Here is a 26,826-nt window from a genome sequence, read left to right as displayed (position 1 = left end):
CCTGGCTCACTGCCAAGGCCTCTACGTGTACCACTATAAGCAGAACGTCTACTTCCACGTCCCTTACCACAGCCAGGCCTTGCATATTTTAAATTAGGTATGCAGCTAAAAGCCGTTTAAAGGGACTAGAATGGAATGGATTAGACTTAGCCCTGACAAGGTCTTTTGGTTTTATGTTGCAGCAAAAAGGACTGTAAAGCTATAATCAATACACTGTCCCTTCTCCAGCAGCTCTCTCTACACTATTTCCCGTTACAGTTCACCAAGCATCGTACCTTCAGGTCTCATAAGATGCTATGCGGCCGGTCAATCATAGTAATGTCAGCAGCCAAAATGGCTCCAGCATTACCATAATTGATAGGCAATCGCACATGTTTAGTGGCTGAAAAACAGCCACAAAATGTGCGGGTCAGGGACTCGAGCACCAGGATACCCAGCCAAGTAATGAGGGTTTTGAGCACCAGGAAACAAAAAATATAAATACAATGAAGGGAATTAATATATAACAATTAAAGTCTCTTGCTATATTAAATACTAGCTGTACTACCCGGCTTCGCCCGGGTTAATAACTGCTGTTAACAAAATAGAATGTATTAACAAAAATGTATTCTGCACACAAACACCACAAAACAAATAGATAGAAATGTAATTATAATGTCTGTCTCCCCCTCTGTATATATCTCTCTGTCTCCCTCTCTCTTTCCCTGTCTGTCTCTGTCTCTTTCTCCATCTGTCTCAATCTCTTTCCCTGTCTGTCTATCTATTTCCCTGTCTGTCTATCTCTGTCACTTTCCCTCTCTGTCTCTTTCCCTCTCTTTCCCTGTCTGTCTCTTTCCCTCTGTCTCTTTCCCTGTGTCTGTCTCTGTCTCTGTCTCTTTACCTGTCTGTGTCTGTCTCGTAACCTGTCTATGTCTGTCTCTTAACCTGTCTGTGTCTGTCTCTTAACCTGTCTCTCTCTTTCCCTCTTTTTCCCTGTCTGCCTCTTTCCCTGTCAGTCTGTCTCTTTGTCTATCTCTTTGTATCTGTCTCTTACCCTGTCTATGTCTTTTTCTTACCCTGTCCATGTCTGCCTCTTTCTCTGTCTGTCTGCCCCTTTCCCTGGCTGTGTCTGTCTCTTTCCCTAGCTGCATTGTGACACGCCAACATTCCATATAAGGGCGTGGCTGCGCATTCTTCTGAAGTTCTGGCTGCACTGTGGCTCCCAGCACCATTCGCTTTAATGGAGGCAGGTTTTTTGGTGAATAACTGTAAAGAGCGGGGTTAAAATTTCCCCTCAAAACATAGCCTATGACGCTCTCGGGGTCCAGAAGTGTGAGTGTGCAAAATTTTGTGGCTGTAGCTGCGACGGTGCGGATGCCAATCCCGGACATACTCACACACATACACCCGGCTTCACCCGGGTTAATAACTGCTGTTAACAAAATAGAATGTATTAACAAAAATGTATTCTGCACACAAACACCACAAAACAAATAGCTAGAAATGTAATTATTAAATTGTTGCTTATATTAACCAATCAGAGCTCAGATTAATTAACTTTTGCAAAATAGAAGCTAAGCTGTGATTGGCTGCTATTGGCAGCCTGATAAATCTCCAGGCAACAGAAAGCCCTCCCCTGAAAGTATATATTAGCTCACACATACACATATAGACAGGTCCTGTGACTGACAGCTGCCGTATTTCCTATGTGGTACATTTGTTGTTCTTGTAGTTTGGCTGCTTATTAATCCGATTTTTATTTTTGAAGGATAATACCAGACTTGTGTGTGTTTTAGGGTGATTATGTGGTGAGGTTGGTGTATGTGTGGTGAGATGTGTGCTGAGGCGGGTATATGTGTTCAAGCACGTGGTAGTGTGTGGCGCATTGTGTGTGTGTTCATATCCCCGAGTGTGGTGAGTATCGCATGTCGGGGTCCCACCTTAACAACTGTACGGTATATACTCTTTGGCGCCATCGCTCTCATTCTTTAAGTCCCCCTTATTCACATCTGGCCGCTGTCAATTTGCCCCCAACACTTTTCGTTTCACTTTTTTCCCATTATGTAAATAAGGGCAAAATTGATTGGCAAATTGGAACGCGCGGGGTTAAAATTTCGCCTCACAACATAGCACCCGGCGCTGCCCGGGATAGTAACTGTCTCTTTGTTTCTCTCCCATTCTCTGTCTGTCTCCCCCTCTGTATATATCTCTGTCTCGCTCTCTCTATGTCTGTCTGTCTCTTTCCCTGTCTGTCTCTTTCTCTGTCTGTCTCAATCTCTTTCTCCGTCTGTCTATCTATCTCTTTCCCTGTCTATCTATCTCTTTAACTGTCTATCTATCTCTTTCCCTGTCTGTCACTTTCCCTGTCTGTCACTTTCCCTCTCTTTCCCTGTCTGTCCCTTTCCCTGTCAGTCTGTTTCTTTGTCTGTGTCTGTCTCTTTGTGTCTGTCTCTTACCCTGTCTATGTCTGTTTCTTACCCTGTCTGTGTCTGTCTCTTTCCCTGTCTGTGTCTGTCTCTTTCCCTGGCTGCATTGTGACACGCCAACATTTCATATAAGGGCGTGGCTGCGCATTCTTCTGAAGTTCTGGCTGCACTGTGGCTCACAGCTCCATTCGCTTTAATGGAGGCAGGTTTTTTGGTGAATAACTGTAAAGAACGGGGTTAAAATTTCCCCTCAAAACATAGCCTATGACGCTCTCGGGGTCCAGAAGTGTGAGGGTGCAAAATTTTGAGGCTGTAGCTGCGACGGTGCAGATGCCAATCCCGGACACACACATACACATACATACACACACACACACACACACACACACACACACACACACACACACACACACACACACACACACACACACACGCACACATTCAGTTTTATATATTAGATGTGCATTTTCTGGAGGAAAATGACAGTGTAATTAAGCATACAAAAAATGGTATACTCCTTTCAGAAAAGAGGGACACCAATCCGATGATCAGTGTTTCTGATAGACTGGGAGATATTTGGAGATAACATTTCATGATTAGCTAAATCGGTAACTTCATTAATGAAGTTCACCTAAACATAAGAACCTGCATACGCCCATTATGACAAAACCGCACCTTGCAGCCGCACCCTGGCATCTCTAATATGTTGGAGCCACGCAATACAGCCTTGTCACTTCTGCAAACATGTGACGTTCCTTGCCCCCTGAGGTGCCTAAGATCAGCTTGGCGCAGTGTTACATTGACACCCCCTGTCTACATGGGCACAGGGAGGAACGGGGATGGAGACAGAGTGGGCCTCGCAACCTCTGGCATGACACCCCACTCACTCACAACCCCGACAGGCCAAAGACCCTTTTCAATAGCCTCAGTGAAACAGGACTCTGCCAGCTGCGTAGTCTGCCACCAGTTCCTCATTAGATATAGGCCTGGTCCATTAGCAGGACTATATCGGGCTAGAAACCAGCCCAAGCAGCGTGTAATACTAAACTGAGCATATGGATATGGGGTTCATGGATCTAGATAAAAGAACAACCCAATATTAAATTATATATTTAATCGCCTTAAGGACACACTAGATAAAATATATACACAATAATTTACAGAGATTATGGTCAGAAATGCAGATACAAGTAAGATATTGGTGCAAGCAGATGTGCATATGAATAATTTACCCATGTCCTTGTTACTAGGCCTGGTGCTGGTTCAGTACATGGGAGGCGCTGTGGAGCTAATGGTTTCCTTGGTAGTCCCCACACATTTAGTGATGTGACCTACTGAAAAAAACACTTCCAAAATGTCTGCTCTGGTTTTTAATAACATATGAACTTCCCACATACACATACTGCCCACCTGGTGGCCTATGACAGGGCTGGACATGGGATGTGCCTTCAGGTTTTAGAAAATAATGAAATGGCAAATCCCTCATATCTCCGCCTCTGAGCATTCCATGCAGAAGATGTTACCAATATGTTTCCTATTATGATTTTATCTATCCATAGCTAGGAAACATGATATTTTTATGGTCCTCGAGCGTCTTGTTATTAATTATGGGCTGATACGTGTCACACCCCAGGGCTATGGGGTACTCGGTGCCGAGCCTGGTTTAACTTGGGAAGTGTCACGGGTGTAGTGGCTGGTGCCCGGTTCTGAGACCTTGGGGGGTCGGTTTCTCTGTTCCTGTTCCCCGGTTCTCCCGTTGCTACTGTGTCCTCAACTTTATGGTCGGTGAGGTCCTGGATGGTCCCCTCACCGTGTAGATTTTATCAGGTCTGCCTGGAGCATTTTCCTGACTGAGGGCTCTGTACCCCATTGGTGCTATGGTTCCGGGAGAACTCCGCCATACTCCACCGGCAACCACTCGCCTGGGCCCACAGGTCACCGCTACACTCCCTGTCAGTACCATCCATCCGTCTCCTTTCACTTCCACTTACTGACTGCATGGCCCCTCCTCCCTGGTCATCGTCTAGTGGATTGGTTCCACCTCTAAGTGGCCATCCATTAGGTCCAACCCTAGCCCATCACCAGTTCTGGGGGGTAAAAATGGGATTAAAATGAATGTTTTGGTGTTACCGGCACTGGTCTTCTAGGTTCTTGGGGGTAGGACCTGAATCTTTTTCCAGATGCAGTTCCTTGTAGCTCCTGATGGCTTCAGGGGCGCTACAATACGCACATTCCACAATTAAGGCAAAATATTTATGTATATCCCGCTGTCCTGAGGCTGAAAATATTCATGCTATATTTATGGGATCTACGCATGTCTCAATTTCATAATTTGTTACTTGGATGCCAGTCTGTCTGCAGGTCCCCATTGAAGCTTCTAGCTTCTGGAGCTAGCAATCTCCCGCTCACTTTGCTAACTGAATTGCTTTTGTCATCAGGGGGTCGTGCTGTGTTCAGAGGCTTCTTCCTCACTATAATAAACTTCCCCTCTTACCATTTGTGCCAGAATGGAGGTATGTCTATCTTGAAAAGAGTGACCTCTTGATGCAGGTCAGGATGTGTGGAAATATAGATGCCTGGCATGTACGGGTATACCATATTCCTCATACTCATGAACATAATTAAATCTTTTATTTGTAATGTTTAACAAATGTGGCGCCCTGTGCCTAGTCGCCACAGATAATGCCTACATGTACCTATATGTATATTTCCATCTGTAGAATATGTATTGTTAGCTTTGATGAGATATGGTTTTCTCTGCTGCTCACCACAAAACACACATTTACATACACTCCTTTACTGGGGCTATTCTGCTGAGCTAAAATCAACAGCTCAGGCTGAGCCCTAAAAGGAGAAAGGGCAGGAGCTTAGTTTTGAGGTAAATTCAGTAAGTCAGTTGCAGTGTGAGGTGAAGTGAGGAGTGCACTGAGGAGAGGTCCTGCCTGAGGTGATGTCGGAAACCTCTGGAGGGGCAGCTACACTGGTCAGGGTATCAGTTCCTGGGTCACGGTCACCGGTGACAAAACTGAGAGACTTGAAAAGTAGAACAAGGAGAGCACTCACCGTTTATATGCAGTGAAAAACTTCAGGTTTATTGATTACAAGGAGCAAGCATAAAATACAGGACAGAGGGGAGAGGGACTGACCCCACACAGATGACAGTTGTTTCGCACCGGCAACCGGCACTTTCACAAGTCCCAGGGAGTGCCCTCCTTGTTTTACTTTTCAAGTTAACATGCTTCTTCAGCTTTTTGGCATGGTGCACCCCGGGTAGCAGTGTTGTGCTAGACTAGTTTTACTGCCTCTATTGACAGGCGGTTCCGCTGACATACTCTGCGTTAATCACCAGCTGGAGACTTTCGTGCCCAGTTGTTTTTCCTCCTCTTCCACGTGGTTTAAAAACTGAGAGACTGCAGCCTTTTTACAAGGGGCAGTGACATTAGCCTGGGAGCTCAGTGGCACCTGTGAGTATGGAAGCTTCTAGAAGAAATAGAGTCTTCCTTCAGGATTCCAGTCACTAGAAGGCATTAAAAATCCAGATTGTTCTTGTCTTGGGAATCCCAGGATACCAAGATCCCTATTTCCAGGTAGGGAAAAAGCAGCAGAAGATGAGTACACTATCACCACATGGCAGAGAAGCCAACTCTCATCAGGGCAGGAAGTTCCCCCATCGTTGTACGCTGTGTTATCACCCTGCAGAGCGTCAGTAAAAGCTCCCTGTCCTGTCTCTGGAGGATTTATTCCCTGCTGCGCCGTCCCTACCTCAACACAACCCCCAAGACCAAGCCCTCGTTGGGCGAGAGGACAAACCTCTGGCACTGTGCATCATCACCTAACTCCAGGGGCCGTCCAGCAATGCCCGGCCACACCACAGCCGAACATCCCAACTGGCATCACAAACTATTTATTTTTTTATTTTCTTTCTCCCCTTTTTAAATATTTTTACTCCCCATAACAAAATCCTCACGCCTATCGCTCACGCCCGGTATGACTACCTCACCACTCAGAGCCACCGCTGTGACATCAGAGGTCTACCGTGGGTGGCACACATACTGATTGAAAAAGACTTCACAGTAGAAGCCAAAACACGTCATGTCACTGAAAGAAGGCATGAACGCCGGGCCGTACGAACTTTGCACTCCTTCACCAAGGCGACCCCGTGTACGGGTGTGACTTCGGGTGGGGTGCATGATACTGGTTTCTTCTGGCTGGTGTCCATTATCCCGCTGCCAGTCCTCATCGTATACGAAATAGTAACCCATGCACACCAGAGTTCACTTGGCAACTGACTTGCCCGCACCGGGGCCATGGGGCACTTGTTACTGGGCCGCGGATCTGTTTCTGGGATGCTGCGGTGGCGGTAAGGCCCAGTTCCATGACCTCAGCGGTGTTAGTTTAAGTAGGGATGATGATGGGTATGGTAGTTTGTAATACCACCTGTGGCATGCAGCAATTTAGGTGCAGCGGCTGCGGGATGGGGACCTCTAGGGCAGATGGTGATGCAGCTTGGTTGGTATAGCTCTCCACAGGCACACCTGGGCCCCAGGGCAGATGGGGGTAGTAGTAGGTGATTGATGGAGTGACTTAACGTTGGAGTGCAGGACTGAGGACACCGGTAATAACTGGACAACACAAGGGCCGTAGTTTCCTTTACCTTTTACTTGGTAGTTGATGGTACAGACCCGGGAGACAGGTCCAGCAGGTACGGAGGTCCGGTCAGCCTGGAAGCAATTGAGGCGATCCACCTAGCAAGGTGGGTTGTAGGCCTTCCTGCTTGCACTGTAATATGTGGGTCTCTGCAGCGTGAAGCTACACTGGAACCCTCTTCCTTATGTTGGTTCTGGTTCTCACCCGTATGGCAGGCAGCGCGAGTCTTTTACTAGTGCCGCTTCTTCTATCAAAGCTCCAGGCTCTAGTATACTGCTGTGCTCCGGTCACTTTGTGGGCCAGAAGATCTGAAGTCTCCTGCCCCCCAGATTCTGCTGGTGGGACTTTAGTACCCATGCAGCCTTGAACTGAGATGTCCTGTTCTAAGCGCTGGGCCCTGAGGGAGCTATGGTACAGCTCTCTGCTCAGCAACCATCTTCTCTGCACTCCTGACTTGTTCTAACAGTTTAGTTTCACTTTCCTGTGTCTGTATGAATAACTCCTCCTCCAGGCCAGAATCTATAGGGAAGCTCCCCCCAAACCGGCTTCTCGAGCTCCCCCTTCTGGTCAGGGATAGGAAGTGTTGAGTGCTGGTATACTTAGCATGGGAGACCCCCCCTAATGCTTCCAGGCATAGCATCACCCCCCTGTGGGGAGGGCGATGTTACTGTGGCAACTGAACCACTGGGGTGCCACATAACTAAACTTGTTCAGTTTAATCTTCACACTGTTGTAACAGGCATGGCTTCACTCCTAACGGTTCTGGTTCTACTGTTTTCGGGGTACTCTCTCGACCTGTCCCCCACTATCTTGGAACTCATCCTTAAACTGCCAGGTCTGTGTCTCTGTTCCCTCCTCTTCCTTACACTTTCGTCCACTTCTGAGCCTGCAGCTGTCTAGTTGCATGACTCTCTAAGCCCGCTGGAGTGAGCCGTAAGCTCTGGACCTCTTGATGTTACCTCAGGGGTCCCTGGCTGGCCCTGACACTGTGGCCACATCTTCTCTTACTCACACCCTATGCAGAACTGACTCTCAGCTCTTTCTGTAACCAGGAAGTGTAACTCTGCGAGGGACTATGGGGATAGCGGGAAACCAGGGCCCCTAAGCTGACTCTCAGACTAGGGGCCTTGTGTTATTCATGTTCTCAGAGATAATGGTGGGGATATCTGAGTCTCCTTCTTGGCCTTGCTACTGACCAGCCCTGATTTTATACCCTCTCCCCTCCCCTGGGGGGGGGGCAAGAAAGGAGTTTGATTTAACCCACAGAAATAGACAAACAGGGGAAACCAAAACTCTGTCACAGAGTATGCACACACAGAGGTATAAGACAATAAGAGGTTAGGAAGAAAACAAGAGCAGGAAGGAAGAAACAAGACAACGGGTAACTCCACAGCAACACCAAGCATAAAACAACTCTTTCTCCAGCAAATCTGGAACACCACAACTCACAGACCACCACATCATAAACTATAGTTGGCGTAGGGAGGAGATTTCCTCCAACCTAAATATGAGAGGAGCAGAAGTGATTGGCTTCCTTACAACATGGGATCAAAGAAGCCTAATGATCAGGCTAGTAGAGGTTAACTATTGCTACACTGTTTATGAATGAGCAGACAGCATGTCGACTCCCTGGTCTGCCTGAACTGATCAGAAATTTCAGAGAACCCATCAGACGGAGAGTCAAACTTTGCAATGTGAACAGAGCCCAACAACGCTATCACAGTCAATGAGATTTGTGCAAAGCTCTGTGTGACCCACTAGTTCCATCCCCTCCAGTGATCTGAACCAGACATTAACTGTTTCTATTACTAACAAAGTCTATCTTCATAACTTTCCTATGTGACGCCCTGGAAAAACCAGGTAGTCACAGATGACTGTACCCCCTCCTGGGTGCAGGAATCACCGGTGTGACACCAGTGTTAGCGCTGGCACCAGGGGGGGGGGGGTTCAGGTGTTTTGGGTGGTGGGCTGAAGGGGAGAAGGAGATGATGTTTTTGTAACGTTCAAGAAAATGTGCCTCCCTATTAGGGAAGAAATGTTGATGTTTATGTTATGTTTTTACTGTTTTATAACCTTTTTTGATGCAGTTAAATAAATACCGATGCTGGACAGCCCGAGGACGGGCTGTATTTTACCAAGGGGGAGTGTGACGCCCTGGCAAAATCAAGTAGTCACAGATGACTATACCCCCTCCTGGGTGCAAGAATCACCTTCTCCTTGGAATTCCACCAACACCCCACACACAGGTAACACCAGCCACAAAAGCCTAGTCACCCCCCGGGACAATAGGGACACACCAGTGGGCGGGACTAGACAGATGGGAACGCCTACCAAGGGGTCCTGAGGTGTCAGGGGAGGGAACACAAGAGAAAGTAGTAAACAGTAGAGTGGAGAGGAGTGTGAAGTGGTGGTCAGGGGTTGGAGCCCCTGCACTACCGGACTACCTGAGCTGACTAGGTGGCAGACGGCAGAACGGGGCCACAGGCGACGGAGATCCAGTCGCGGGAAACCTAAAGTGGACTGGGGCAGGGTTGTAGCCCGCTGGTGCAGACAGCGGGAATCCGGTCTGGAGGCTGTGCACAGTCGGGGTACCTGGACCCCAGGGCAAGGACCGCTTCAAGCACCTTACCGATTAGCCAGTAGGGGACAAAGTTCCAGACTTTGTCCCACAAGTAGCCCAGAGAGCGAAGGAAGCTCAACACGGGGGATAGGGTGTCCACCAGAACCCACAGAGATCCCAAGGGTCAGATTTTGCGCGCAACGGCTCCCACTGGATACAAAGCACAGGGGAGCGGATTTCTCCCGTTTTATGCGGGTTAAGTCAACACACAAGAAACTACAAGTGCAGGAGGAAGGGCCCCTGCCCTGTCAACCCGTGTGCGGGACCAGCACACCCCTCCAGAGGCTCCCGGCATCTGGCCTTGGTTTACCACATGGACTTTATGTGATTTATTACCACAGTGAGAACACCGGTACCATCTGGTCTATTTCTAAAGACTGCTCCCTGCAATCCCGCACCATCCTCTGGGCCCGGGATCACACCTCCCATACCCGTGGAGGGGATTCTGTGATGCCCTGGGCAAGCCAGGGGTCACAGGTAATGACATCACCACACCCTACACCCCGGTTAGGCACATCTAAGCTAAACCAGAAATCCTTGTTGCCTTCCCCAGGGGCTGATGTCCACACCAGGGGGTGGAGCCAGGCGGTTGATCTCCACCCACCAAGGAGTTCACAGTTCTGGAGGAGGGAAAACACAGGCAGATTAGTGTTGGAGGAGGAAGTGAGAGGAGTTGAGTGGTAGAGGAGCAAGTGGAAGGAGAAAAAGTGACAGTTTGAGAGCCTGAAGTTAGTCCGGGTGTGTGCCCCGGACAGAGACAGCAAGGTTAGCAGACGGCGGTGACCGTCTGCAGTGGAGGCTGATCGGAGTTGCCGTAAGGACCGTGGACGGGTGGTGGCCCGGCGGTACCGGACCGGTACACAAGGAGAAGCCAGCACCATTGGCAGGAGCCTTTCGGATCCCGGCAAGGCTAGGAGTCGCCGTGAATTTGCCAAATCCGTCAGTGAAGGGGACCTCCGGGTCTCCAAACAACTAAGTCCCGATTTAAGGCAACCGTCCAACCGTATAAGGAGAGACACCGCCACCGCCAAGGCACCAGTTTCTCAGGGCCAACGCCTGCGGGCAAAGATGGGCTCCTCCGGCCCATATCCAAGTCGGGGAGCGGGTAACTGGTGGGAATCCATCGCTACCAACACTGAACATAGGTGCAGGGAAAGAGACAGTCACCATTAACTACCGGGGAAAAGCAACAGCAGCCGTCCGTGGGAACCGTCTTTCCAGCCCTGTGTTTTACCGAGAACTGTGTCAACGTCTCAGGCTGAGTGAGTACCACCGTGCCGTACGGCACAGCGCTGCCCCCGTGACCCTGCACCTCACCAGGCCCCGCACCCGTCCTGCCATCCATCCCTACCCCATCACCGTGCTCCGGGACAACCTACCCCCTACCCACGGAGGGGAGAAATAACAACAAAGCTGCTCCCTGTCACCGCTTCCGGGATCCCCATACAGAGCAGCGGTGGTGTCCACACAATCACCACAACCGTGGGTGGCGTCACGGACAATAAATCCCCAAAAACCAATCCCCCTTTTCACTCATGGGCGAGGAGCGCCGCTCGAGTCCCCGGGATCCGGCCCATCGCTCGAGCCACCGAGCAGCAGAGGCCGCAGCGGCAGCCGGACCCGAGCAGTGGGAGAGCGCAGCGTCCCCTCCTCCGCCCGCGACAACTTGGCGTCACGAACAGGATCTTACTGCTCTGCCGTTGGGTAGAGGTGCGCCTTGTTACTGCCGGAAAATTTCAGAAGCCGCCATCTTTGGCGCGAAAAGTTCCCGCTCGAGCGTCTCCTCGAGTAGTGGAGGCGCGAAGGCCAAAATCCCGCCCCGATAGAGGAGGGGCCGGAAAGAGGCTAAGGGGGACGAAATGGTGACTGGTCGCATGTAGCCGCGGCTATAAAAGCAGAGACGCCAGGACTCTGCAGGAACACTTGGTACCTGGAAGGCACGATTGCCAAGATGTACAGTCCGACCGCCAACGAGGACGCTCCCACACCCAGCACAGCGATGTGGCTGAGAGACCGGACTGCCCCGTTAAATAACCATCTGCAAGCCCATATGCAGCTCCTCCTAGAGGAGTGCGAGACCGACATGGCGGACGTAGTGGCTGCTATGCGGAGACGCGAGGTGGAAGAGGATTTGGAGGAGCGGGTAAGAGACCCACGCCCCTGTATTCCTGAGGGATCGGCCGCTGAGGCTGAGGAGCCCGGCCTGCATCCGCTCACCCTGCCTCTCTCCCCGCTACCCGTGTTAGCTGCTGCCGCTTCGCCACTAGGCCCGCTACCTGCCCAACCGGTAGCGATACCCTGCCAATCCGCCCCGGCGGACCAACCGGCTGCAGATGCTCAGGACGTCCCTGAATCACTCCCGGGGGAACCGCTAGGACCGCGGCCCCTTAACAAAAATGTGCCAGAAGTCCCGGCAGTGATTGCGCCAGACCCCGAGCCCGGGACCGTAGCATGGATGAAGGCCCGGGTGATTGCGTTCCACCAACGCCAACAGGATCAGATCTTCCGGATGATGGAGCAGTGGACCAACGAGGTGGAGATGCTGATTGCAACTGCCCCGATGTACGGGAGCGGAACGGATGTAACAGAGTCGACTGGTGACCCACGTCCCTATGTCCTACCAGGACCGGCCGCTGCGGCTGAGGGGCCCGGCCTAGTCTCGACCTATGCATCATCCTTGCCGTTACTTATGGGGCGCCTCAGTGTAAACTCGCCTGACCTGCTGCCCCGTGCTACTGCAGAAGGATCTGATGTGCTGGATGCTGGAGGCTAGGAGGCTGCGGCAGCTGGCGGCAACCCGCCTGACGCAGGAATAATTGATGATGACTCCGGCCCCGGGCCCACTGCTGAGTTTGAGGGGGTAAGTGAGCGTCTCCGCTATGAAGGAGACCCAGTGGTTTTCTACACCCCGCGCACCGGTGGAAATGGGTACCGGGCACCTTTGTCACAGCAGGCATGTCAGTGCATGTTTGATATGCTGATGGCGGAGGATGGATCCGCCTCAGCTGAAGAATCGGAGTAGGGCAGCGGAGTGACGCTGCACAGTCCCTGTTGGGACCACCTGTGTGTGTTTAAAGTTTTGAGAGTTTTTGAAAATGAAAATGATTACCGAAGCCTCATCTGATTAACCTGCTGATTAAACCGGCCGTAGCCGGCACCGTTGTCCCCGTGGGGACCGCTTAAAGATGCGTAAGGGACTCCTTACGGACAAGCCCGTGAACTTGCAGGGCAACCACAAACTAGTGGCTTGTAAATAATGTTGTTGTTGCAGCTTCCACCGTTGCCGCCTCCGGAGAGGCAGATTGGAGGGAGGGCCCGCAGTGGAGCAGGCTGGGGCCCAGCCACCACCTGAACCGGTGGCTACCCTCTGGGGGTTCCAGGGGCTCCTCATGGACGTGGGTCCCCTGAAAAGGACAGATCCCACTCGGGTAACTTGGTGCAGGACTGGGGTCAAGGGGTGCTGCCTGTTTTCTTAGGGGCAGCATCAGGGCCAGGTTACTTGGGTGGGTGAGAGCGGAAGCCGTAACCGTTTAAAACCATTTGCAACGTTTAAGAAAAGTGCCTCCCGTTGTGGGATGATGTTCTTCTATTTGTATTGTGTTTTTTATCTTTTTCAGAAAAATAAAACCGGTGTTGGACGGGCAGCCCGCGGACGGTCTGCATTTTGCTAAGGGGGAATGTGACGCCCTGGGCAAGCCAGGGGTCACAGGTAATGACATCACCACACCCTACACCCCGGTTAGGCACATCTAAGCTAAACCAGAAATCCTTGTTGCCTTCCCCAGGGGCTGATGTCCACACCAGGGGGTGGAGCCAGGCAGTTGGTCTCCACCCACCAAGGAGTTCACAGTCCTGGAGGAGGGAAAACACAGGCAGATTAGTGTTGGAGGAGGAAGTGAGAGGAGTTGAGTGGTAGAGGAGCAAGTGGAAGGAGAAAAAGTGACAGTTTGAGAGCCTGAAGTTTGTCCGGGTGTGTGCCCCGGACAGAGACAGCAAGGTTAGCAGACGGCGGTGACCGTCTGCAGTGGAGGCTGATCGGAGTTGCCGTAAGGACCGTGGACGGGTGGTGGCCCGGCGGTACCGGACCGGTACACAAGGAGAAGCCAGCACCATTGGCAGGGGCCTTTCGGATCCCGGCAAGGCTAGGAGTCGCCGTGAATTTGCCAAATCCGTCAGTGAAGGGGACCTCCGTGTCTCCAAACAACTAAGTCCCGATTTAAGGCAACCGTCCAACCGTATGAGGAGAGACACTGCCACCGCCAAGGCACCAGTTTCTCAGGGCCAGCGCCTGCGGGCAAAGAGGGGCTCCTCCGGCCCATATCCAAGTCGGGGAGCGGGTTACCGGTGGGGATCCATCGCTACCAACACTGAACATAGGTGCAGGGAAAGAGACAGTCACCGTTAACTACCGGGGAAAAGCAACAGCAGCCGTCCGTGGGAACCGTCTTTCCAGCAGTGTGTTTTACCGAGAACTGTGTCAACGTCTCAGGCTGAGTGAGTACCACCGTGCCGTACGGTACAGCGCTGCCCCCGCGACCCTGCACCTCACCAGGCCCCGCACCCGGCCTGCCATCCATCCCTACCCCATCACCGGGCCCCGGGACAGCCAACCCCCTACCCACGGAGGGGAGAAATAACAACAAAGCTGCTCCCTGTCACCGCTTCCGGGATCCCCATACAGAGCAGCGGTGGTGTCCACACAATCACCACAACCGTGGGTGGCGTCACGGACAATAAATCCCCAAAAACCAATCCCCCTTTTCACTCACGGGCGAGGAGCGCCGCTCGAGTCCCCGGGATCCGGCCCATCGCTCGAGCCACCGAGCAGCAGAGGCCGCAGCAGCAGCGGCAGCCGGACCCGAGCAGTGGGAGAGCGCAGCGTCCCCTCCTCCGCCCGCGACAACTCCACCTTGCTACTCAATTCCATCAGCCCCGGGCGTCCCATACCAAGGCAGCGGTGGTGTCACCAACCCTCACCGCAACCCACGGGTGGTGTCACTGACTGTCTCTTCCCCTGTAAATAACCCCTTTTATTTGTTGTGGGCGACTATCGACTGCACGAGCCCCGGATCCGGCTGCCACTTGAGCTCCAGCCACGATCCCGGATCCGAGTGCCTCGGGCAGCCTTTCCTAACATGGTCAGTTACCCCCCTGCTCGCGACACCTACACTTTACATTACTTATAATACATGACATCCTAAATCTTTGCCACACACTACATCCTACTTAACATTTCCCACTCTGCCATAACTGATAAAACCTATGTCTTAATCTAAAGCTTATCTGACTAATATACTTCACTACACATTGTTAACATATTAACAGAATCATACACTTAACATTGCAGGGGTCTCAACCACCCCCTACATTACCTCCAATTAGGGAATACAACTTAAGGAAAAGCAAGAAATGTACATGGATGCCGGTCTTATTGTGATATCTATATTAGCGATGCCACCTTGTGACACGAGCACCATTACTTTGGGGGAACCCATCTGAAACTTTGTGAAGACCCAAATACTATGCTGTAGTCATGTGACAGTGGTCCCCACCTCCTGTAGTTGTAGTCATCTGACAGCGGCTCCCCACCTCCTGGAGCTGTAGTCATGTGACAGCGGCCCCCCACCTCCTGGAGCTGTAGTCATGTGTAAGCAGCCCCCCACCACCTGGAGCTGTAGTCATGTGCAAGCAGCCCCCCACCTCCTGGAGCTGTAGTCATGTGCAAGCAGCCCCCCACCTCCTGGACCTGTAGTCATGTGCAAGCAACCCCCCACCACCTGGAGCTGTAGTCATGTGCAAGCAGACCCACACCACCTGGAGCTGTAGTCATGTGCAAGCAGACCCCCACCACCTGGAGCTGTGCAAGCAGACCCCCACCATCTGGAGCTGTAGTCATGTGCAAGCAGCCCCCCACCATCTGGAGCTGTAGTCATGTGCAAGCAGACCCCCACCACCTGGAGCTGTAGTCATGTGCAAGCAGACCCCCACCACCTGGAGCTGTAGTCATGTGCAAGCAGACCCCCACCACCTGGAGCTGTAGTCATGTGCAAGCAGACCCCCACCACCTGGAGCTGTAGTCATGTGCAAGCAGACCCCACCACCTGGAGCTGTAGTCATGTGCAAGCAGACCCCACCACCTGGAGCTGTAGTCATGTGCAAGCAGACCCCACCACCTGGGACCCCAGTAGAGCTGCACATACATGTATGACAGGTCTGCCTGTAATAGTGAGTGGTCACACTGACCGTCATGTGGGTGGGTCATTGCTGGTGTTGAAGGACGAGCTGTCGGAGGATCTGAAAAAAAAAAGACAAAGAAAGGTGTGAAATAAAAAAGGATGTGGTAGGACGCCATTTTGGGGGCTGAAATCTAATAAAGATTCTCATTAGGACATGCCCAGATGTTGTCAGGACACAGAGGCACATGGGGCCATGCACACTACTCATCACATCATGAACACTTATTTACAAAAGTGCACTAGAGACCATCAATAATATGAAAATATAATTTATTGAAAATTCATTAAAATTCATTACCAATGTTACACCGTAATAATGGCAAATAAACACAAGGCAGCGCAGCACAATACGATACAGAGAATAAGTAATCCGAAGTATGCAAAACCACAGTCCGTTCATATTAATTATCATGCACAATGCCCGATAAATAACAATCACAAAAAATGAGATTATTACACAATCATGCTTACTGAATATTATATGATATAGATCAGGGGTCTCAAACTCGGCTGGGTGTTTGGGCCGCACAGAGGAAAAAAAATTATTTTGGGGGCCGCACTCTTTGCAGCACAAAGTGTCATTTTTATTGGTACTATATATATATATTATTTTTTTTTTTTTTACACACCTTGGGATCACTGATTTTGAACATTTTCACTTGTTCATTATAGCAAACTTGCACATTCTTTGTTTAAATATAAACATTTTTTTTTTTACATTTTATTCCTTTCTTGTAACTAATAGTCTTACAATTAGCACTATATAGAAATTTTGACCAACATCTTTTAGTAATGTTCCCCATATTGTTGTAACGTGCCCATTCTTGTCAGCTTGTAGTATTGTGCCCCATCCCACAGTAATGTGCTCATCCTTGTCGCCTTGTAGTATTGTACCCCATCCTAGTCCCCATCCCACAGTAATGTGCTCATCCTTGTCCCCATCCTAAAGTAATGTTCCCCATCCTTGTCCCCATTTTGTAGTAATGTGTTCATCCTTGTCCCCATCCTATAGTAATGTCCCCAATCTATAGTAATGTGTCCATTCTTGTCCCCCATCTTATAGTAATGTTCCCCATCCTTGTCCCCTTGTAGAAATGTCCCCATCCTATAGTACTGTCCCAATTCTATAGTAATGTGCCCATCCTTTAGTAATGTGCCCACCTTGTCCCCACCCTATAGTAATGTCCCCAGCATTATCCCTATTCTATAGTAATGTCCCCATCCTACAGTAATGTGCCCACCTTGTCCCCATCCTATAGTACTGTGCCCATCCTAATGTCCCCAGCCTTGTCCCCATCCTATAGTAATGTCCCCAGCCTTGTCCTCATTCTATAGTCATGTGCCCATCCTAGTCCCTATCCTATAGTAATGTCCCCATACTATAGTAATAATGTCCCCATCCAATAGTATTGTGCCCATCCTTGTAATGTCCCAATCCTACAGTAATGTCCCCAGCCTTGTCCCCATTCTGTAGTCATGTGCCCATCCTAGTCCCTATCCTATAGTAATGTCCCCAGCCTTGTCCCCATTCTGTAGTCATGTGCCCATCCTAGTCCCTATCCTATAGTAATGTCCCCAGCCTTGTCCCCATTCTATAGTCATATGCCCATCCTAGTCCCTATCCTATAGTAATGTCCCCAGCCTTGTCCCCATTCTATAGTAATGTCCCCATCCTATAGTACTGTGCGCACCTTGTCCCCATCCTATAGTAATGTGCCCATCCTAGTCCTCATCCTATAGTAATGTGCCCATTCTAGTCCTCATCCTATAGTAATGTGCCCATTCTAGTCCTCATCCTATAGTAATGTGCCCATTCTAGTCCTCATCCTATAGTAATGTGCCCATTCTAGTCCCTATCCTATAGTAATGTCCCCATACTATAGTAAAAATATCCCTATCCAATAGTAATGTGCCCCTCCTTGTAATGTCCCAATCCTATAGTAATGTCCCCAGCCTTATTATCCCCATCTCATAGTAATGTGCGCACTTTGTCCCCATCCTGTAGTAATGAGTCAGCAGCTCCCCTCAGCTTCCACAGACGCCGGAGTGAAGCTGAGGGGAGTGGTCTCCGGCCCCAGATCCACAGTGATTGGAGAGATCGGTCACAAGGCCGGTCTCTCCAATCAGAGCTGGGGGCGGGTGAAACACAGGTCACCCAGCTTCAGCCAATGATCAGGGTTACAGCTGCCCTGATCTTGGCTGGATTTCAATGTTTCAGCGATTTTCAATGGCTGAAACATTAGTGGCTGTGATTGGCTGACGAACGCCGCTCAGCCAATCACAGCCTCCGTAGGTCCGGGGAGGAGACACCACCCCTCCTGAGGTCCCCTCCTCCCTGAATCTAAGGTATTTGCAGCGATCGTAGCCACCGGGGCCGCGATTTCGCCACGACGTACTGGGTACGTCATGGGTCCTTAAGTACCAGAGAGCCGTAACGTACCCAGTAGGTCATAGGTCGCTAAGGGGTTAACATCCACACCCACACACACCCACACACCCACCCACCCACCCACCCACACACACACACACACACGCACCATTCTTCTCACCTGTCCCGCGCCCCCTCCGCTGCCTCATCTCTGCTTCGTGCGGCCCCCAGACCCGTGCCCCTGGTCACTATCGCGGCCGGTGCAGTGTCACTGTCAGTGATTTATGTGAGATGATTGTATTGCCGGCGCGAGAGCGGAGCGCCAGAAACACATTCATCTGACATAAAGCTGAGACAGTGGCTGCGGCCCCTGCACCTGCCGCGATAGTGAACAGGGGCACGGACCTGGGGGCCGCACAAACTACCCTGAGAGGCCACATGCAGCCCGCGGGCCGCGTGTTTGAGACCCCTGATATAGATTGTGTAAAAGCACTGGAGCCCTTTATACACGATATATATTTTTATATACTGTATATCTATATCTATATACATATATAGGTATAGATAGAGATATATAGATAGAGAGAGAGAGAGATATTATATATATATATATATATATATATATATATATATATATATATTTTTATATATATATATATATATATATATATATATATATATTGCCCTGGTACTAAAATGTTAAAATAAAGTTTTAAATTTAGCACCCAGAATTTTTTTATATATATATATATCTCAATAAAAAAAAATCACATCTGTGCAGCAAGGAGACCAGATAGGATTATTCATAAGGTGCATATATCACAATAGTATTAATGTGGGCATAGCCACCAATGACCGATATTGAAATGGAGCAAGATACTTGACTGAGGTAGTACAAGCACCATGGACAAGGGCGGCAATTAGTGATCAATGTGAAAGATCATGACATAAAGTCATATAAGGTGAATTCCTCCAAAATACCATGGATACAGTGTGACTGCCCTAGAAGAAGGCACAGTGCCGAAATGTGCGTTGGGAATCATAGTGGCTCCACGTGGATACAGGTAGTACACTTTCTATTTTTATTCGTTGTATGCATACTATGTTTCTACCAGTGTAATCAATTTATATATATACTGTATATATTATCTATTTAACTCTTATGTTTAAAGGACTCCAGTGGTTTTACATAATCTATATTATATAATATTCAGTAAGCATGATTGTGTAATAATCTCATTATTTGTAATTTTGTTATTTATCGGGCATTGTGCATGATAATTAATATGAACTGACTGTGGTTTTGCATACTTCGGTTCACTTATTCTCTGTATCCTATTGTGCTGCACCGTCTTGTGTTTATTTGCGATTATTATAACATTGCTAATGAATTTGAATGAATTTTCAATGAATTATATTTTAATAGTATTTATGGTCTCTAGTGCACTTTTGTAAATAGGTGCTGCTGATTTGGTGCTTGATCAATATATGCAGTCCTCAAACGTACAATTATTCCTCCCTGAATTATTTATATAATATATAGTTTTTCTGTTATGTTATCTTCCAAAATTTTTTTGCCAGGGTGGTATCTAACTATATATCTTTATACAGTAAACACATCTATCATTACATCATGAGCGGCCATGATGAAATTCCCACTAGTTTGATCGGCCCGTTATTATCATCATTTTTTACTTTGATATTTGGGGAATTGGAATCTGGCGCTTTATCCTTTTTGCTTTATGTATTTGTATACTACATTATTTTCTCTCCTTTGTAAAATCTTTTGTATACTTTTATAAACACTACCTATTCTTTTGGATTAAGTATATGGTATCTGTGAGATAGGGTTCCTCCTTGTGGAGAGTGATATGCCAGTATGAGGAGACTTAAAGGGAAGGTGTCGTCAAAAATGTTTTTTCAATAACTGAAAAAAAAAAAGTATTAATGTTTTGTTTACATATTATTTGTTTTTAATTGAGAAAAATATTAAAAAAAAATAAAAGTTTTATATTTTCCACTCTTAAACACTAGGGGGAGCAGCTGCTGAAATCCTACTAAAATCCTACTGTAGAAACAGCTCACGTTACAGCTGCAGTAAAGTGGGCAGAATCTGCTCTCCTGTGTGTGATGTCACCTCCCCTTCCCAATCTGGGAGTTTCCAAAAGGATAAGTGGAAACATTCCCCATCATCTGTGCTTGTTGTCAGTAAATAGATACATTCCCCAACATCTCTGCTTGCTATCAGTGAATGAAAACCACACATACATAGGGATCTATACAGTCAGGGCCAGAAATATTTGGACAGTGACACAAGTTTTGTTATTTTAGCTGTTTACAAAAACATGTTCACAAATACAATTATATATATAATATGGGCTGAAAGTGCACACTCCCAGCTGCAATATGAGAGTTTTCACATCCAAATCGGAGAAAGGGTTTAGGAATCATAGCTCTGTAATGCATAGCCTCCTCTTTTTCAAGGGACCAAAAGTAATTGGACAAGGGGCTTTAAGGGCTGCAATTAACTCTGAAGGCGTCTCCCTCGTTAACCTGTAATCAATGAAGTAGTTAAAAGGTCTGGGGTTGATTACAGGTGTGTGGTTTTGCATTTGGAAGCTGTTGCTGTGACCAGACAACATGCGGTCTAAGGAACTCTCAATTCAGGTGAAGCAGAACATCCTGAGGCTGAAAAAAAAGAAAAAATCCATCAGAGAGATAGCAGACATGCTTGGAATAGCAAAATCAACAGTCGGGTACATTCTGAGAAAAAAGGAATTGACTGGTGAGCTTGGGAACTCAAAAAGGCCTGGGCGTCCACGGATGACAACAGTGGTGGATGATCGCCGCATACTTTCTTTGGTGAAGAAGAACCCGTTCACAACATCAACTGAAGTCCAGAACACTCTCAGTGAAGTAGGTGTATCTGTCTCTAAGTCAACAGTAAAGAGAAGACTCCATGAAAGTAAATACAAAGGGTTCACATCTAGATGCAAACCATTCATCAATTCCAAAAATAGACAGGCCAGAGTTACATTTGCTAAAAAACACCTCATGAAGCCAGCTCAGTTCTGGAAAAGTATTCTATGGACAGATGAGACCAAGATCAACCTGTACCAGAATGATGGGAACTAAAAAGTTTGGAGAAGAAAGGGAATGGCACATGATCGAAGGCACACCACATCCTCTGTAAAACATGGTGGAGGCAACGTGATGGCATGGGCATGCATGGCTTTCAATGGCACTGGGTCACTTGTGTTTATTGATGACATAACAGCAGACAAGAGTAGCCGGATGAATTCTGAAGTGTACCGGGATATACTTTCAGCCCAGATTCAGCCAAATGCCGCAAAGTTGATCGGACGGCGCTTCATAGTACAGATGGACAATGACCCCAAGCATACAGCCAAAGCTACCCAGGAGTTCATGAGTGCAAAAAAGTGGAACATTCTACAATGGCCAAGTCAATCACCAGATCTTAACCCAATTGAGCATGCATTTCACTTGCTCAAATCCAGACTTAAGACGGAAAGACCCACAAACAAGCAAGACCTGAAGGCTGCGGCTGTAAAGGCCTGGCAAAGCATTAAGAAGGAGGAAACCCAGCGTTTGGTGATGTCCATGGGTTCCAGACTTAAGGCAGTGATTGCCTCCAAAGGATTCGCAACAAAATATTGAAAATAAAAATATTTTGTTTGGGTTTGGTTTATTTGTCCAATTACTTTTGACCTCCTAAAATGTGGAGTGTTTGTAAAGAAATGTGACAATTCCTACAATTTCTATCAGATATTTTTGTTCAAACCTTCAAATTAAACGTTTCAATCTGCACTTGAATTCTGTTGTAGAGATTTAATTTCAAATCCAATGTGGTGGCATGCAGAGCCCAACTCGCGGAAATTGTGTCACTGGCCAAAGATTTCTGGACCTAACTGTAGCTTGCAGAGCGTCGCTCCTCCTTTGTCATGTGTCAGGAGCGACGCTCTGCAGACTATTCCTGTGTATGTGTAAAGAGGAGCAATGCTCTGCAGACTGACACAAGCAGGGAGATATACTGTATATCGCGCTGCCCCACTGAACTGCTAGGAGGAGAGGCCTGGGGTGAGCACACACAAGTGGGGCAGCAGCGGCAGCGGGGGAGGTTGGTGGTGGTAGGGGCGGAGCGGTGGGGGCTGGGGAGCAGCGATGGCGGTGGAGGACACCATACCTCCACCTACGGTATACCGCGCTGCCTCACTGAGCTGCTAGGAGCAGAGGCCAGTGAACACACACAAGCAGGGTGGTTGGTGGTAGCTGGGGCGGTGGGGGCTGGGGAGCAGCGTTGGCGGCAGGGGGAGTAGCGTACCGGTACTCACCCATCCCAGTGGGTGACAGGGGGGAAGCTGATTTCCTCCCTCTACTGTGATCTGGACAGCCCAGGGAGCGCGTCCAGGTCACAGCAGACGCCTACTCTATGTTAGTCTTTGGGGTCGGATCCCGACCACTGTTCTCTGTGCACAGGGGCTTCCATAAAGGAGGTGAGTAACTGTCGTTACAAACACCAAATCCAAGATGGCCGCCCCCAGTGCCTTCAGTAAAACTAGAATGAGATAAAAACTAAATAAACAATGAGTTTATTTTTGTATTAAAAATACTTGATTTCATAATCACTATTATTATTACAAAAATAAAAAAAAACACGAAACCTTATCTTTAAATGGCTTGCATAGTCCTCTGGGAAATAAAAAATGCAAGTTTTCTCTTCAATGAGAAAGAGGACTTGAACTTTAGCGTCACCTAATGGAAGGAGCAATCCTAAAAGTCAATATCGACCGTTTACCGAGCCTTGTCATATGACTGAGTACAGAGGTCCTCAACCTTTCCCACCACAAGGGCCACATTCAGCTCTGCACGAGGGTCCATAGCCACACCCAGCCCTGGCCACATCACCATAGTGACACCACAGACCCCATCACCAGTACAATGACAGCCATAACTTTTCCACAGAAATCCCCACACCAAGGCACAAAAGTCCCCATCTGGAGACCTGCTCTTCATAGCTGTTTGCTAGGCCTGGTGCTGCGAGACACAAATCACGGGCCCGTGAGCCATAAGTGGCTCTTTAGGCACAGATTGAAGACCCATGACTTAGGATATAAGCCAAACCAGAATCTCAATTAGCAGACACGGTGTTTCTGGATTTTGCCCCTCATCAGTGCAAAGTATGAGATCTGATTTGGCCAGGTGAGAGGCCAAGACTAGAATCTAACGGACATGTAAAATGTAATAGCTTTGTACCTCTTGCTTTATAAACCGCAAATCTGAAGAAGCCTTACACTATCTTTAATGGGTGTACAATCGGCCTGATAAATGGCGGTGGCAGCTAATAAAATTTCCTGTGTTGTTGTGCAGCTTCACATTGACTGCACCATAGATATATATATATATACACTGTATACTGTATATATATTACATGCATTGGAATTGGTTGTCTATACTGTAAGGTCACTGTCAGCTCCCCAATAATCCGCCTAATAGTGGAAACAGCGGTGGACTCATCCAATCATCGTCCGTAAATTGCACAATTGTCTTGATGACAGGGGGCAGCAGAGGGCTGTTTGTGACCAATTGCTGGCAGTGGTGGGATATCTGTGTATTCCCCCTCCTGCCCCGGCTGTTTGTGACAGTGTATATTGGGTGCGGTGTGGACTGTGGTCGGTATGGACTCACCGCTGATGATGACCCGGTACTCTATTTTCTTTGTTATTGACTTGTCATTCATACTGAAGTACAGTCTCACGGTGAATGTGGTCCCGTTCTGTGTACGCAGCCCCCTCAGGGTGATAGTACAGTTTGTGTTGTAAATCAGACGACCCTTATAATTTTTTCGTCCTTCTAGTTCTCCATCATACGCCCCGATCAGCTCTGTGCCACGTAGAAGGTCAAACCGATAGTTGTTGCCATTATATGTACAGGCCTCATGCACGGGAAGGAGGAGGTCGGAGTCCAGCTGTCCATGCACCAGTATGGGGTCCTCAGCTGTAACAAGACCTGAGGAGCCGAGAAAGACTGAGGACACAAGAAGAAGAGGAGATATTCTCATAATGATATAAGATAATGATAAAATAATATAATGTGACAACCCGGCAAGAATATTGTGAGTAACATGAGAATCAGGACTGACATGACACTCACTATCGATGACACTGCCATAGGGGGACCTGTGGAGGACACTTGTGTTAGGGAGCTGTGGGGGACACTATTATGGAAGTGGATCTGTGGAGGAATCTTGTGGAGGGAAGCTGTGGGGGACACTATTATGGAAGGGGATCTGTGGAGGACTGATGTGGTGGGGAGCTGTGGGGGACACTATTATGGAAGGGGATCTGTGGAGGACTGATGTGGATGGGAGCTGTGGGGGACACTATTATGAAGGGAGATCTGGGAAGGACTCTTGTGGCGGTGAGCTGTGGGGGACACTATTATGAAGGGAGATCTGGGAAGGACTCTTGTGGTGGGGAGCTGTGGGGGACACTATTATGAAGGGAGATCTGGGAAGGACTCTTGTGGTGGGGAGCTGTGGGGGACACTATTATGGAAGGGGATCTGTGGAGGACTGATGTGGATGGGAGCTGTGGGGGGCACTATTATGATGGAGGATCTGTGGAGGACTCTTGTGGCAGGGGGGGTTGGGGGCACATTATTATGGAGGGAGATCTGGGAAGGACTCTTGTTGAGGGGAGCTGTGGGGGACACTATTATGGAAGGGGATATGTGGAGGACTCTTGTGGAGGGGAACTGTGGGCACATTATTATGGAGGGAGATCTGGGAAGGACTCTTGTTGAGGGGAGCTGTGGGGGACACTATTATGGAAGGGGATCTGTGGAGGACTCTTGTGGCGGGGAGCTGTGGGCACATTATTATGGAGGAAGATCTGTGGAGGACTCTTGTGGAGGGGAGCTGTGGGGGACACTATTATGGAGGGGGATCTGTGGGGGACACTATTATGGAAGGAGATCTGTGGAGGACTCTTGTGGAGGGGAGCTGTGGGGGACACTATTATGAAGGGAGATCTGGGAAGGACTCTTGTGGAGGGGAGCTGTGGGGGACACTATTATGGAGGGGGATCTGTGGTGGATTCTTGTTGAGGGGAGCTGTGGGGGACACTATTATAGAAGGGGATCTGTGGAGGACTCTTGTGGAGGGGAGCTGTGGGGGACACTATTATGGAGGGGGATCTGTGGTGGATTCTTGTTGAGGGGAGCTGTGGGGGACACTATTATGGAAGGGGATCCGTGGAGGACTCTTGTGGCGGGGAGCTGTGGGCACATTATTATGGAAGGGGATCTGTGGAGGACTCTTGTGGAGGGGAGCTGTGGGGGACACTATTATGGAAGGGGATCCGTGGAGGACTCTTGTGGCGGGGAGCTGTGGGCACATTATTATGGAAGGGGATCTGTGGAGGACTCTTGTGGAGGGGAGCTGTGGGGGACACTATTCTGAAGTGAGATCTGGGAAGGACTCTTGTTGAGGGGAGCTGTGGGTGACTCTATTATGGAGGGGGATCTGTGGAGGACTCTTGTGGAGGCAAGCTGTGGGGGACATTATTATGGAGATGGGAACTACTATGCATGCATTTGTAGAGGGGAGCTGTGGGGGACACATATAGAAGGGGATTTGTGTAGGACACTTGTGGAGGGGAGCCTGTGGTGGACACTATTATGGAGGGGGACCTTTGGTATATCTGCAACAGTCTACATATTTACTTATTTTTCTCACTTATATAGCACCATCATATGCCACAGCGCTGTACAGACCTCATCATTGCTGTCCCCATTGGGGCTCACAATGTACATTCCCTTGAGGAAACCAACACAAACATGTGGAGAACATATAAACTCATTGAGGATTTTATCCTTGCTGAGATTGCAACTCAGAACTCTGGTGCTGCAATGCAACAGTGCTAACCACTGAGCCACCGTACAGTGCTAACCACTGAGCCACTGTACAATGCTAACAACTGAGCCACCGTATAGTGCTGACCACTGAGCCGCCGTACAGTGCTGACCATTCAGCCACTGTATAGTGCTGACCACTGAGCCAGTGTATAGTGCTAACCACTGAATGTTGTGCCTGGTTTTGCTGTCAGTAGTGTTGTAGTTTCTCACCGTGCAGTTATTGCACCAGTTATATCATACGTCCCTGGTGATTGAGTTACAGAGAAAACAGGAAGAGAAAAAAGTGAGACGTGTGCAAAATATCAGAGATCGAGGAGCCGCCGAGAGAGATATATACTGTGCGGATATCTACTGTGTGCCTGGATATATATCGTGCCTGGATATATACTGTGCCTGGATATATACCGTGCCTGGTTATATACTGTGTGGATATACACCGTTTGGACATACAGAGTTCCTGGATATATACTGTGTGGATATATAGCGTCCCTGGATATATACTCTGCCTGGATATATATATATATACTGTTCTCTCTGGATGTGACGTCACCTCTGGATTCACCTCTCAGTATGTACAGAGGGAAGGATCCCGCTCTGGACATTTTTTCTCTGTTT

General features: G+C 48.8%; 1 protein-coding gene across 1 annotated transcript in view; it reads right to left on the bottom strand.

Annotated features, from left to right (window-relative positions):
- Nucleotides 1–26,826, bottom strand: part of LOC142271956 (uncharacterized) — a 53,409-nt gene that overhangs the window by 25,246 nt on the left and 1,337 nt on the right. The window contains exons 2-3 of the mRNA XM_075332493.1: nt 23,983–24,321; nt 15,916–15,966 (exon numbers count right to left, since the gene is read on the bottom strand). Of these exons, the coding sequence (XP_075188608.1) occupies nt 15,916–15,966; nt 23,983–24,321 (390 nt within the window). The remainder of the gene's footprint in view (nt 1–15,915; nt 15,967–23,982; nt 24,322–26,826) is intronic.

This window comes from Anomaloglossus baeobatrachus, chromosome 1 (assembly GCF_048569485.1).
Source record: "Anomaloglossus baeobatrachus isolate aAnoBae1 chromosome 1, aAnoBae1.hap1, whole genome shotgun sequence".
NCBI classification, from domain to species: domain Eukaryota; kingdom Metazoa; phylum Chordata; class Amphibia; order Anura; family Aromobatidae; genus Anomaloglossus; species Anomaloglossus baeobatrachus.
The sequence above is the reverse complement of the archived record's forward strand: the minus strand, read 5'-3'. Positions and strand labels throughout refer to the sequence as shown.